At 41.1% G+C, this 14472-nt stretch overlaps 1 protein-coding gene across 3 annotated transcripts in view; it reads left to right on the top strand.

Moving 5' to 3' along the window:
* Nucleotides 1-14472, top strand: part of grb10b (growth factor receptor-bound protein 10b) — a 76303-nt gene that overhangs the window by 19928 nt on the left and 41903 nt on the right. The window contains exons 2-3 of one of the 3 annotated variants that reach the window (XM_053620792.1): nt 6338-6447; nt 13143-13236. In XM_053620792.1, coding sequence (XP_053476767.1) covers nt 6385-6447; nt 13143-13236 — 157 coding nt within the window. In that variant the 5' untranslated portion in view covers nt 6338-6384. Of the gene's footprint in view, nt 1-5320; nt 6448-13139; nt 13237-14472 lie in introns of those variants that run through there. The other 2 variants (XM_053620776.1, XM_053620784.1) reach the window with 2 other exon arrangements.

Below are 14472 nucleotides of genomic sequence, written 5' to 3'. Positions count from 1 at the left end.
TTATAATCCTGTGTAATTGACTTGGATATGTACGTCAGTGTGAAAAGAACCATGTAAAAAATCTGTTTTGTTCATTGAAGCTGCGATCACTTTGCTGAACTAAAATCTCCATATCTTGCTGCGTCAGAAGCTTTAAGAAGCCGTTGATTCATTTGAATAATTAAACAGCAGCTCTGAGAGCAATTCAGATCACCGTGTATTTGAACACGCCCGCTCTAATATGTTGTCGGTTATACATATTAAGAGCTGATTCACTGGAAGTTAAACAAGTCTAAGGCTATTAATAAAACGCCTTGTTCTGTAACAAAGGAAACGTATGATTGTTGATGTGGCGAAGCTTTCTGTAAGGACACGTCTGTTTAACGTTTATAGAAGAAGTCTCCAGTGAGTTTAACACCACGTGGACGTCTTCAGGACTGAGGACTTTGTGCATTGCGGTTTTCTCAGTAAAACGACGAGCTGCGTTTTTATTTATATTTACGTATATAATAATAACAATAATTATACATTTTATTTTTTTAAAAGCGCCTTTCACGACAGCCAGGGTCACTTTACAAATACAACATGGAAATACAATTCACAAAACACTCAAACACAATGTTATGTATATACAATTATACACCTGTGCACATGAGATATATATATATATATATATATATATATATATATATATATATATATATATATATATATATATAGAGAGAGAGAGATATGTGTGTGTGTGTGTATGTATATATATATATATATATATATATATATAACACACAGTGGCAAGAAAAAGTATGTGAACCTTTTGGAATTTCATGGTTTTCTGAATAAATTTGTCATAAAATGTGATCTGATCCTCATAAGTCAAGGGTATTGACAAATATAATGTGTCTACAATAATAACACAAAATAAATTCTGATCCCTCATGTCTTTATTGAACACACTCATTCAACATTCAAAATGGCAGTGGAAAAGTAAGTGAACCCTTAGAATTAATAACTGGTTGACCCCACCTTGGCAGCAATAACCTCAACCAGGCGCTTCCTGTAGCTGTGGATCAGACCTGCACATGGTTCAGGAGGAATTTTAGCCCATTCTTCCTGGCAGAACTGCTTTAGCTCGGTCGTATTCTTTGGACGTCTCATGTGTATGGCTCTCTTCAAGTCATTCCATAGCATCTCTATTGGGTCGAGGTCTGGGCTCTGGCTTGGCCACTCCAAAAGGCGGATTTTGTTTTTCTGGAGTCATTCTGTTGTGGACTTGCTCCGGTGTTTTGGGTCGTTGTCCTGTTGCATCACCCAACTCCTACACAGTTTCAGCTGACGCACAGACATTCTCACATTATCCTGAAGAATTGTCTGATATACTTGGGAATTCATCTTCCCCTCAATGATTGCAAGCTGGCCAGGCCCTGATGCAGCAAAGCAGGCCCAAATCATGATGTTTGCTCCACCATACCTTACGGTTGGGATAATGTTTTCATGATGATATGCCGTGCCCTTTCTACACCAGATGTGGTGCTGTGTGGTTTTACCAAATAGTTCAGTCTTAGTTTCATCAGTCCACAAAACATTTTGCCAATACCGCTGTGGAGTGTCAATGTGCTCTTTTGCAAACTTCAGGCGTGCAGCAATGTTCTTCTTAGTAAGCAGTGGCTTCCTTCGTGGTGTCCTGCCGTAGATACCCTGCTCGTTCAGTGTTTTGCGTATTGTAGACTCATGAACAGAGATGTTAGCCGGTTCCAATGATGCCTTCAAATCTTTGGCTGTCATTCGGGGTTGTTTCTTTACCTCATTGATGAGTCTTCGTTGTGCTCTTGGTGTCATTTTGACTGGGTGCCCACTTCTTGGTAGAGTAGCAACAGTCCCAAAGTGTCTCCATTTGTAGAATGTTTGCCTAACTGTAGACTCGTGAATTTCTAAAGTCTTTGAAATCACTTTGTGACCCTTGCCAGCTTTATGTAAATCAACAATTCTTGATCGTAGATCCTCTGAAAGCTCTTTTTGGCGAGGCATGGCTCACATAAGCGTGTGTTTCTTGTACAGAGCAAACTCCAAAAGTTTGAGGGGTTTTTATCAGTCAAAGTAGCCGTAGTCCACACCTCCAAACTCATTTTCTTAACGAGACCCCAATTAACTTTTTTGAGGTCATTAATTCAAGGGTTCACATACTTTTTCCACAAGCACTATGAGGTTTTTTTGGGTGTTCTCAATAAAGACATGAGGGATCAGAATTTATTTTGTGTTATTATTTTAGACACATTATATTTGTCAATACCCTTGACTTAGATGAAGATCAGATCACATTTTATGACAAATTTATTCAGAAAACCATGAAATTCCAAAAGGTTCACATACTTTTTTTTGCCACTGTATATACATACACACGTGTGTGTGTGTGTGTGTGTGTGTGTGTGTGTGTGTGTGTACAGATATATATGCATGTGTGTGTAAGTATACATGCAATATTATACATGAAACACATTATTATAATTAAGTATTATGTAACCCTGACACAGAGAAGATACAAGCCTGAAGAGATGAGTTTTTAAAGAACTTTTGAATCTTGGAATGGATTCACAGTTGCAGATGTGATGGGGGAAGTGAATTCCAGAGCTTAGAGTCAATGTGACTAAAGGCTCTTCCACCCATAGTGGTAAAGTTCATGTCCGGTATTGCTAGTAGACCTGCTGAGGAGGATCGCAGTAGGCGGGGAGGGGTGTAGTTCTCCAAGAGGTTAGTGAGGGAAGTGGGAGCAGGAAGTAGGGCCTTAAATGTGAGAAGCAGAATTTTGAATTTAATTCGATAGGCAATTCTGCTTCTCACATTTAAGGCCCTACTTCCTGCTCCCATATATAAATATATATATTATATATCCAGTGTGTATATGTGTGTATATATATATGTGTGTGTGTGTGTATATATATGTGTATGTGTGTGTGTGTGTGTGTGTGTGTGTGTATGTGTGTATATATATATATATATATATATATATATATATATATATATATATATATATATATATATATATATATATATATATATATATATATATAATTTATTTATTTACTGACTTACTTAACTACTTACTTACTTACTTACTTACTTACTTATTAACTTCATGAGAGAGTAAAAAATAAATATGGGCCTGTAAGGGAATGACTGTTTATAGCAGCTATAGCGTAAGTCTCTAACTTGTTTCCCTGTAAGAGTAACGCTACTGTTAATTTACAGAACAGAAAATTTAATGTACGTAGATGAAGCTGATCGCATACCTAGTCTTCGGTGTTAATCGCAGCAAGGCATTAAGGCTCAACATGTACAGTATAAGTACTCATAAAGTTCTTACCACAAAATCACCCATGGTTCTTGTTTCGTGGATTCCACTGCCAGGTTTTACCTGTTAAGCACAGCACCTTTTTCCCCATTTTAGAGCTGATGGGTTTCTTGCTTCCGGCAAAATCTGCCCTCTTAAAAATGGCAAGTATTTAAAACACCAGCAGTGCTTCTGTTGACCAAACATGGGACTGTGGAGGAAATTTCCCTCGGAATTATTTTCCTATATGTTCAAGCCCTTACCGAATAAGAATATTCACATGGCATCACTTGCTATGTGATTTAAGATGACCTATCATTTTGAGAGAAGTTGTATATATGAAGCGGGGCACAGTGGCTTAGTGGTTAGCACGTTTCCCACAAACCTAGGGTAGGGGTTCGATTCTCGCCCACGCCCTGAACGTATGGAGCTTGCGTGTTCTCCCCATGCTTCGGGGGTTTCCTGAGTCCAAAGCCATGTGTTGTAGACTGACTGGCGTCTCTAAATTGTCCATAGTGTGTGAAGGTGTACGCGATTGTGCTCACTGTTATGGGTTGGCATCCCATCCAGGGTGTCCCCTGCCTTGTGCCCCGAGTCCCCTGGGATGAGCTCCAGTCTCCATGCGACTCTGTGTAGTATAAATGGTACAGAAGATGGATGGATGGATGTATATATGGATATGGATACCACCCGATTGATTGATTTGATGTATTCATTTATCTTCAGTAACGACGTCTGATCAGGGTTGCAGTGGATCCTGGATGGAACACCAGTCCGTTGCAGTCCATGGACATGGATAGGTCCTTCAAATCTAGAGGCAGTTGGGTCATTTGCCAATTCTCATCCGCTTTCCTATCACACAACAGCTCCCAATGGTAGCTGGGGCAAACCTGTGGTTCCGCCGAGACATAGGAAGCCAACCTCCACATCTTTTTGAACTGCTCCTCATGCTGCTTCACTAAGATGTGTAACACACTCGGAGGAAAATGCTGTTTTCACTCTTCCGCATAAATGAGTTTGGATGGCCGCGATTGCCTAATGTCATTCAGATTGACCGGGGAAAGAGAGTATGCCGTCCCTCCAAACCAGAGAGTACGGCCAATTGTGCTCTCTAGACCCCTGGCCATGGATGGATGGATGAGATTAAAACTCGCGATCTCCTAATGATAGAAACCGGAGGAAAATCGGCACAGACCGTAGCCTGAGTTCAGAATCAAACCAGGCAAACGGGAGCTGTGAAGCAGAACCCACCATGCAGCCTACCACCAAATTTTCCCAAGTGTCTTTTTCATAATTACCCTCGTGGGTGGGGGAAAGTTCTCATCAACTGAGTCACTGGCTCAACAGGGATTCCTGGAAATCGCATCTTTTTCGTCCTAAGAAAACATAGTGAGCATCGATGCTCTGTTTGGTTTTTTCGGTGCATTGTGGGACTTTTTTAGGGCGAGAACGTTCCAGTGCACTGGAAGGACTTTGCGATTGAGACGGCCCTTAAAGTGGCCGACTCCCTGATTACTGTGTCCTGACTACTGAACTCTGCCTTTTCTTATCCGAGACGTAAATCAAGCAATTACCTGATAGTTCAGAATTCTTTAAATGCCAAGTTGCACGACCACTGACGCATTTCACTAAATGTCGTACCTTTTGAAAATCAGTTATGGCCAGGTCCTTACATCACCAAACCTTATTCGGTATTCTAAACACGCTTTTCCACCCGACAGCGCAGTACGGTACGGTAACAAATCCGTGATCCCATGTTTCGCCATGAGATTTTACAGCGTAACCAAGCCAGGAGCTGAATTTAACACTGACCAGTTAAAAGAGAGACCTGATTGCAGATTGCTTTCAGTTTGAATCTGAACTTTAAGTCAAAATCCTCAACTGCTGGACGTGAACCAGTACAGGCTGTTTTGTGCATTATGTGTTACACAGAAATTACTCGTAGTTTAAATGAGATATGTACATGTAAATTTGATTTATTTATTTCTTTTAACTCCCCCCCCCCATTTTCTCCACAATTTGGTCAACTACCAACAGCTATCAGGGAAGGATGAAGGTGCAGGGCAGCAGAACAAGCTTGGTGGAAAGCAGTATCTTGCACGTACGTGATCTCACAGATGCGCGTGATCGACATGGGAGAGATAGTATGCCATTACTTTCACCCAATCGGCACGATTAATACTGCTTCCATTGCTCCTGGCCGTGGCGTCGGCAGGATACGAACGTGCGATGTTCCTACGATAGGCCGGACACTTTTCCGTCGCACCACTTGGGAGCCTTAACTAACCGTGTGTTTAACGCCAGCCCTGTTTTTTTGTGCTTGCTTGCTTGCTTTCTGTGACTTCTGTGTGCTCTTGCCAAATGTTTGTTTACATTTCCCGTCTCCGTATTTCCGACCAGTGGAACAAAGAGTACATTCTCAGCCCTGCCTCTTCCCACACATCCCTCACCAAAGGGTTTTATTGCTTTTTTTTTTTTGCTTTTTTTTTTGGGTTTGTGTAAATAGGTGCAGTGTGTAACTGAATCAAACAACCGAACCAGAAATGTATCGATTTTGGTGGTGTTGATTCATACAGCGACTCTGTCGAAGCTTTCGAGGGTTTAAAGTCCGTGCGCTGCTGCATTTTCTCTACTTGGGAACATGTATTTATGGAGCAGTTTAAGCTCTATGAGGTATTTAAGAGGTATTTTTGTTTCTGTGATCCTGTAATTTTTCTGCCTTGGGCCTCTGAGGCTGTTTTCTTCTCGGTGTTGTTGGTAAAGCTTCTAAAGCGTCACGGGCTTTATCATCGTTACCAGTGTTCAAGAGTACAGAACCAAACCAATGGGTTACTGTATGAATTAGTCAGGATGGTTTCGTTTTCTTTCGTACAAGACCCTAGACAGATGAGCAAACTCTGTAGGACCTTGTAAAGATGTTCGGCTTCATTTTACAAGTTTGTAGGTCTGAAGTGTCGGGATTAAGAAGTGTTTCGGGGGGCGGGGGTTATTTTGTAACTAACTTATTATTTCTTGGGTTTTTTTTTCTTCTAGGCTCTTTTTCTGCTCCTGTTACAAGTGAATGTACAATCAAGAGGTGAATGTTTATTAAGATGGCAGTAGCTGAATGTCCGGATTACTTCCTACACCACCCAAAATATCAGGTAAAACATGGTTGTGTGGTCTTTTTTTATTTTTCTTTCTTTCTTTCTTTTTTTTTTTTTTTTTTCCTTCAAATATATGCACAAACATGGCCTTATATTTTGTTAAACGTCACAGAAGCATTTTACTGAGGTAGAGCCAGGGATGCTCATCCTCAAGTTTCCACACTGCAGTCCGGTGGATGAGCCATATTCAAAAGCACGCAAATATCTGTAGCGTTAACTACATAAATGCTGTTCAGTTCATTTGACCGAGTTGTAAGCTCTCTGTCTTTGGCTGGATGAGAGAAGAAGAGACCTTCAAGATGTGTAACAAGGTCCAAATAAAAAGGTAATGGAGTAAGAAAGTAGTTCGAAGTAGTAGAACTCCTTAATATGATGCGTTTCTCTGATAAAAAAAAATATTGTGTTATTTGTTCTAAGCCTGAAACCGAAAAAAGAAGACACGGTTAATCTGATCTTGCCCAGCCTCACTGAAAAATCCCCTAAAGGGTTAAAACGCATGTTGGTGCTGTGGAGTGAGTGCAGTAATGCTCGTTTTAAACCTGACACGATAAATACACCGCTTTTGCACAGTTGTGCCATAAAGCTATGCTAATTACCTTAGCTTTTTAAACGATCTCTAATCTGTCTAATCTTCGTACGTCCCAATACGGCAACACACACTATCGTCTTCACGACCTGTGGAAGCTCCACCCTGTTTTAACACACACGCACCCAATCAATCAGGGGTTTATTTTGGTGTGGTCACCATCGTTGTGCAGTTTGATTGATGCACACCCTGAACGGTTCTCAATAGGGCGGAACATTTGTAGTTGTCATCAAATTGTACTTCGGGGTAAAATATTTCTGAAACCGACCGTTAGTGAACGCTTATTAAGTGAGCGTCACGAGGAACGTTTAAACGTTTATAAACCGCTGCCAAACGCTTTAAAGCTCCATTTTGTCCCTCATCTATTCAGGGCGCTATTTAGTTCCTGGGCTAAAATCATTCGTCGGTTGTTTGGAGAATGTCGAAGAAACCTCAGTGTAAAGAGGCACTAATTATGGTTTTGCGTATAAAACGCTCATGGAACAAACCATCAAAATGTCGACCTGCTCTTATGTAATATCCTCTGCAGCGCACAGCAGGGGTGTTCAGACTCCTTTAAACCGTGAAATCGATTCATCATCCTCCCCTCTGAACGTAATCCGACTATTCAAGTATCAAGCTCGTGATTTAAACACGTACTGCAATATTTTGACTCTCTTTCGGAGCCGTCGATTTTATTCCCGTTTTATCCTCGAGAGGTTGGAAGTAAAATGCGTTCGGGTCAAGCAACCAGTCAAACAGGCTAACTATGAAAACTCAATCAATAAAATAACTTTTATAATGGTGGGCTGGGATGTCCAGCACAAATAAAAACTAAATAAAACTGCTAGACCCTTGTTTTGTTTTGTTTTTTTTGGGGGGGGGGGGTTTATAATAATTTTTTTATTAAAGAAATCATGGGCCCCCGTGGTTACGCTTCACTTTGAAAAGCACCAATCCAGACAAACATAGAGACATATTGTGGATATAATGGCTAACGAGTAAATAAGACCGTTTCTGACTGAAAGGCAGGAAGACACAGAGAGACGACCAGAGAGAGAGAGAGCGCTGCCCCTTGTTTTCAATGTACCTGTCATAGCTTGTAAATTTAGTGCCCGCGCTTGAATGAAGACGAGGAGGAAATGAATGGCCACGGCATGGACTTGCATTCCTTTGGGCTGAGCGCATCTGATTCACATGGCGCAACCTGACGTAAGAGCATCTAAACAAAGGCTTAATTAGCTTGTTTTGAAGGGCTCTCTTCACCATTGTTTGTATCCACGTGCAGTGGTTCAAACCCAGTGGGAAATATCCATCAGCGGCATCAACCCCGCAGAGAGCTGGCTACGGCGCAGGCCTTTCATTTCACCGCGGCTGGTCCACCATAGTCCCTTTGGGACTCTGTGTTACAGGCAAAAGGGCATGAACGCTTTAATACCAAGTGCCTGTTGCGTCACGTTTATATCCTGTGAAGAACCAGAGAATGAGGCATTTCATAGACTCGGGGGTGGGGGGTGGGGGAGGCACGACACTATCGAAACCAGGGAACCATCGAAGGTTGATTTTCAGGAGTTTGTAATGTCAAGAAGATACAAGTCGACTATGGAGGATTATGTAACTCCGGGAGTGGTGGAACTCTGGGCTGAAGTCCAAGATTGGGCTCTGGCTTGACCTAGCACTCGAAGCAAATCTCCCTTAACTCCTGCCTCAAATGTGGAGCTTATAGAGAAATAATTAAAACATTAATCTCAGCTCGTGTTTAAAATCACCTTGCTTTAACACTCGACTAAATGCCAGTTGTTCGCATTAGTCCGTCATGGTGACTTCTTAAATTGCGCAACATCCATGTCGAGTGTTTTAGCAGGAAACCTTGCTAAACAACAAACAACATAAATCTCCTTTTCATTGAAAAATGTTTTCATAGCCCTGTCCTTGTGGCTCTCGAGTCCACATCGGTTAGCGGAGTGACTCATGTGACGGCTCCCGGAGAAGATCTGCTCGAGGAATTTGGGTTTGACATCAGCGCGATGGCCGCGTTGGCTCAATCTGCGTGCTGCATAAGTCGTTACGGGCCCTCCTCCCTCCGTCCCCCGGACACTTCGGCAGCCCAAGGGCTGTAAATTTTTCGCCTCGGGTTTTATGGATGTTTTCAGAGTGAATCAATTTGACTTTTGGCAGCATGCGGTTCCTGTTCCTGGAAGTCAAGCTCGTAGTTGTTGGTATTTCTTGGAACTGGGAGATTCAGGATCTGGCTCTTTTTATTGTGTTGTGTTGAGGGGAAAAGTTTTGCTTTGGGCCCAATCAAAATAGAAGCACCATTCACTCTCGGCTTGGCCGACAAAACCACCGCTGTGCTCGTTTGAAACAAGGTCAAAATGGTTCTTCACTTCGCCGCTTTCCTTTCCACTCTAAACAAAGACCGAATTTGATGTTAAGCAATTGCGGGGTACTATTTTAAGCGACTGATTTTTCTATTTACCAAATAAATAAATGCTGCTGTCGTATTCACTTTTTAATATCCTGAGAGCGCTTTCACTAGCCTACACACACTCCTTAGCGCTACAGACTTTCCGCCTGTGGAATGCACAGTAGCCTGACCTTTTGGGGACTGAAGCTAAGCCGGGCCAAATTCTAACCTTTCCGTGCAGTAAGAGGACTGCTGAGTCAGAGCATTAGGCTGATTTTGGTCCACCGCAGCGCTGACATTTAAAACACCATGTGGAATTTTTTAATATACCCCTCTATGGTTTTAGAAGACATCAACTGAGATAGATAGATATATATATGTGGCGTTAGTGCCCTGGACTTGATTATTTTCCTACAGCAGCATGTCATAACTTTAGTAATGAATGGCGTATCATGTTGTGGGTTTTTTTTGTTTTGTTTTGTTTTGGGTTTTTTTCCCCCTTTATTTATAGTTTTTACATTCGATTATATTGAAATAAGACTGAAAAAAGAGATACTGTTATAGAAATTTAATCAACACTTTCTGAACAATCAGATTTGGGTTTTTTGGTAGATTTATTAAACCTTTGGAAATCGGAGTTGGGCCTGAGTAAGTGTGTAACCTTTTTATGAGTTTTTTTATTATTATTATTTATTAATTTTTTTTTTTATAAAATCCCAAAAAGCCTGCATAATGAGCACAGACATTTCGGATCAATGTTCAGATTTAACACAAAATAATTCTGTGGAATTTCAAGAGTGCTGTAGTATTTATGTAAATTGTATTCCCAGGTAGATTCACCTCTGTTTGTTAATTGTGAATGACCAGTAAAAGCGTACACTAAATATAAATATATATATATATATATATATTTTAAAAACACTGGCGACTTCTAAGAATAACTGACACTTAAGCATGCCAGTATTGAACATTTATTGCGAATAAAAAATGGAAAGTGAAAAATAAAGGGTTCTTAGCATTTTCTTTAAAAAAAAAAATAAAAATTAAGAAAATAAAAAGATATGAATGTTTTGGTCAACCGTTAGCATTGACTTTTCCACAACAACCAGGCAAACAGGATCTGTGAGAGAAGTTCTGGGTCAAGAAAGTGCATTCGTTCAACTAAATTTCATCTAATCCATTGTTCGCTTTATAACCACGGTTGGGAAGGTTTTCTGTTGGCAGTGGGGTGTAGGTATTATTTTTATATATATATATATATATTTTATTTTATTTTTATTTATTTATTTTTTTTTGAGCGTTACTTTCAAGCTATAAACATATAGAGAGTTTTGAGCGTTACTTTCAAGCTATAAACACACACCAGCCATTAAAAGCAGTATAGACATGTTTTATAGGGGCATAGTGCAGTGTTGCAAAATTTTACTGTGAAACTCCGAATCTATGTAATTACAGCATTAGTGTTTAGGTCAGGTTTGGTATATGTTGTTCCTACCTAAGTAGGTTATGCTTCTTTTCCAAAACAAAACAAAAAGCCTACTTGTACGTGGAGCAAAGAATGTGTAGAAGATTAATCTTAAGCCTACATATGCTTTTATTGGCTGGGTTATATATTAATTTGCTTTTCGTGTCCGTTTGTACATTTTTAACGGTCGGCGATCTAAGACACGAATGAAATATTGTCCTAGACATTCTCAGTTACACGTTCGTTAGGGAGACAAAGCGGCCATTGTTGTACAGTGTACCACAGAACACGTTGTAATCCCTGCTATTGGGAAGAATACAACTTGAGCAGTTGTTTGGGGCAGTGTGTACCATATCACCCGTTAACACCAGGACTGCAGAACTAGGAAGTTATGGGTACTTGGGTTCTAAGAACTGCAGGTAGGTCAGTGTGCAGTCAGTTGTTGGCGCTGGCTCCGGTCAGAGGGATCTGAACGCTCTGCTGGGCAGGCATGCACTCAAACGAAACAAACCCAGAGAAGCAGGGGACTTTTTAATAATTCCAGATTTGGCATGTGCTGCTGGGAACTTGAGCGAACCTTGCAGTGCTATGTCCTGAAGGGTGGAGAAGCTTCTGGGGCATGAGCTAGGTGCAGTCAGATAGAACCAAATGAGCTGCTCCTGCTGTGGCTTTGGGTGGAAGTCAGGATGGATCAGTCACACTTGACTTGTTGTACCTTGACCTTGGGCTGCTGGTACCCCACTTCACCACCAGCCCCTCCCCCCTCATTTTTGGCCGCCTTGGTCCAGACATCTGGACACGGGGATTAGACTTTTTGGAGACAGTCCAAAGCAACCTACATGCTTTCCATTAGATCTTATCAATAAGGCATGTCTTCACACCAGTTACGGAGATAATTACAAAGTCGTAGGTGCCATCTTGAAACTTCCGCGGTGAAACCAATAATGCAGACTATCAAACGGGTCGTAAGTGCTGTACTCTAGGTGGCATTGAGTGGGAGTTGCTGAAATATACTGTATTTAAATGTTGCTAGTAGGAACTCCAGCTGATGGATTGAGCTGATTTGGATGCATAAAAGATTATTTCCTAGCATGCTGAAAATCGGTTTATAGGACTGAGAAGCCTTCGAGAACAACCAGAGGAAATACCATGTGGTTATAAAACTTGTGCTTTTGAAGAAACGTTGCTGCTGTGTTGCTCTCTCCGCTGTGTGAATAGCCGAAACGGTAATGAAGTGTGTACAGTGTAGTATCGGGTGGCCTCGTGAAGCTGTGGCTAATCTGCTTTCTCAGTGAAATGGAACACTTTCAAGCACTCGACAGCTTTTGTTGTTGTTCTTTCCAAATCATTTTGTCTCGCTTTATTGGCCGGCTTTGAAGAACTTGACATTGCATCCGTATGTGTGCGGCACTCATAAACCGTGCACGCTGGCAATGGGAAGAAAACAATCGCCTAGATTTCTCTGGAGAGCATTCACGGCCACATTAGAGCGCGCTGCTAGGCTTTGCGGCCCGCCTCGGAACATCTCCAAACATAAGAGAGCCACAAGACATTCTGTTCCTGGCTCCTGCTGCGAAAGCCCCAATCAGCAGCGCTGCCCAAGATATCACATCCTTCTCCGCTTGCCTGTCGTGCCTTTGTGCCACGGCCAAGAACGAGAAACTGGAATGATGTTCTTTTCGTCTGTAGAAAGAATTGGAATACTTCTGTCGAGCACTCTGTTCTTACTTATGGTCTGCCATTGGCAAAGACAAAAGCAAGCACCTCCCAGGTTTGTCTCCAAGCCCCTCCGAAATCTGCCCATGACCCTACTGAGATGTTGTATGAGATACTGATGACATAACAGAAGCCCTCCTGTCCTCTACCCAGATCTCAATTTTGTCAATGATACCTGCTACTCCACTGAGCTGCCTTCTTTCCAAGCTATATGAATCATTATCATTTTTCTGTCCTACCTCCCTGGGTACTCTAGCACCAGGGTTAGATCCTGAGTATTACATTATATGCAGAGTTTTGCATGTTCTCCCCATGTACACAGGTTTTCTGGTTTTCTCCCAAGAATCCATACAGGGTTCTCTACATCGGTGTTTCTCAACTCCTGTCCTTTTTTTTTTTTTGTCCTTTTATGAGCTGTGCTGTTCACTCGCCACAAGTTAATACGTTATATTCGTTTGCATTTGATGAAGTGTTTTAATGCAATGTTGCATACTTTGTTGTAAAACAATTGCTGTTCTCTATGGCTTTTGTCTCAGCAGGACAATGTCGACCGATCTGCCAATCACAGACCAGCGAATCTAATCGGGTCAAGTTTCCAACAGGCGGCCAGTCGGAACTCTCCTAACCACCAAGGTTAGTACTTTTTACTTCACAGTACTATGCATGCTTTAAGGGTTATGAGCTGTACCTTTTGTATGAATACTTGTTGCAGCATTTACAGCTGGAAATGTGCTCATTAAGTCTCATTTGTAATTATATATATATATATATATATATATATATATATATATATATATATATATATATATATATATATATTTTATATATATATATATACACACACACACACACAATATAAATATAATATATAGTGATTTTTTTTTTTTTTGCGGTTCAAGTGCTCAGTTTGTAACGCCATGGTGTGTCCATCTCATGAGCACAACCTACTAAAAAAATAAACTCAAAACCCGATAGCATAAGCTTTATAATAAATTGTTTATGTTTGCTTAGTACGGGAAACATATCAAGTGTTGGTGATTCTTTTCTTTTCTTTTTTTAAAAGAAGTGTTGGTGCTGTTACAGGGATAAGTGTAGCAGAAAGGTTGTCTGTTTGTTAATGTCTCAATTTCACACTACTGAATGGACGCCAACATGGCGAACCCCTTACGTGGCTCCAAAATGACGGGATGATTTCAAAATTCATGATTTGTCTTTTGTTTCCCTTGGTTACCTTGAGCCTGTCTTGGTCTACTCTTTAGACTGGAGTGAATCTTAAAACCGTGTAGACAAAATACGCAAAAAGCCTTGTTTAAGAATAGCTAAGGCTAATAGGGAAGGTTTTTAGATAATTGCTGGGTTCTGAGACGCCTTTCATGCTCCTTCTTCATTGAAGAATTGAAAAGGAATTCCTGGATTTGATGTCAAAACACCAAGCCCGTGATTCCTACCAGACGAGGTACCTGTAAGCCGTACACTTTGTCGTTGGCCGTGATTCTTTGACCACTATGGCCTTGACCACTGGAGAGGACTTGTTCGAAGTTAAGCCGTGTTTAAGTTCTTTTAGAGCATCACATTCAAAGGAATCTTTGGAAGCCAAGAACAATAGCATCTACATTGGTTTGTTTCTAAGTCTTGCAGTCTGCACCAGCAAGCTCCTGCAAGCTAGTTGAAATTACCACGGGTCTCAAGTTGAAGTCAGGCTGCCAGGCATGGGATCGGATTGAGGGATCTTATTGCCTGCACGGCACTATCAAAGGCCTTCCGTACACGAAGCAAAGGCTTGCGATTGTGGATGAGTAGCGTTTTTATGATTACCCTGAAAGTTGATATCGCCACCAAATTAAACCGACTGTTTTCCGTAAGAACAGG

The sequence above is a fragment of the Ictalurus furcatus genome, chromosome 1 (assembly GCF_023375685.1).
Source record: "Ictalurus furcatus strain D&B chromosome 1, Billie_1.0, whole genome shotgun sequence".
NCBI classification, from domain to species: Eukaryota; Metazoa; Chordata; class Actinopteri; order Siluriformes; family Ictaluridae; genus Ictalurus; species Ictalurus furcatus.
Note: the sequence above shows the minus strand (reverse complement) of the source record. Positions and strands in the feature narration are given on the sequence as shown.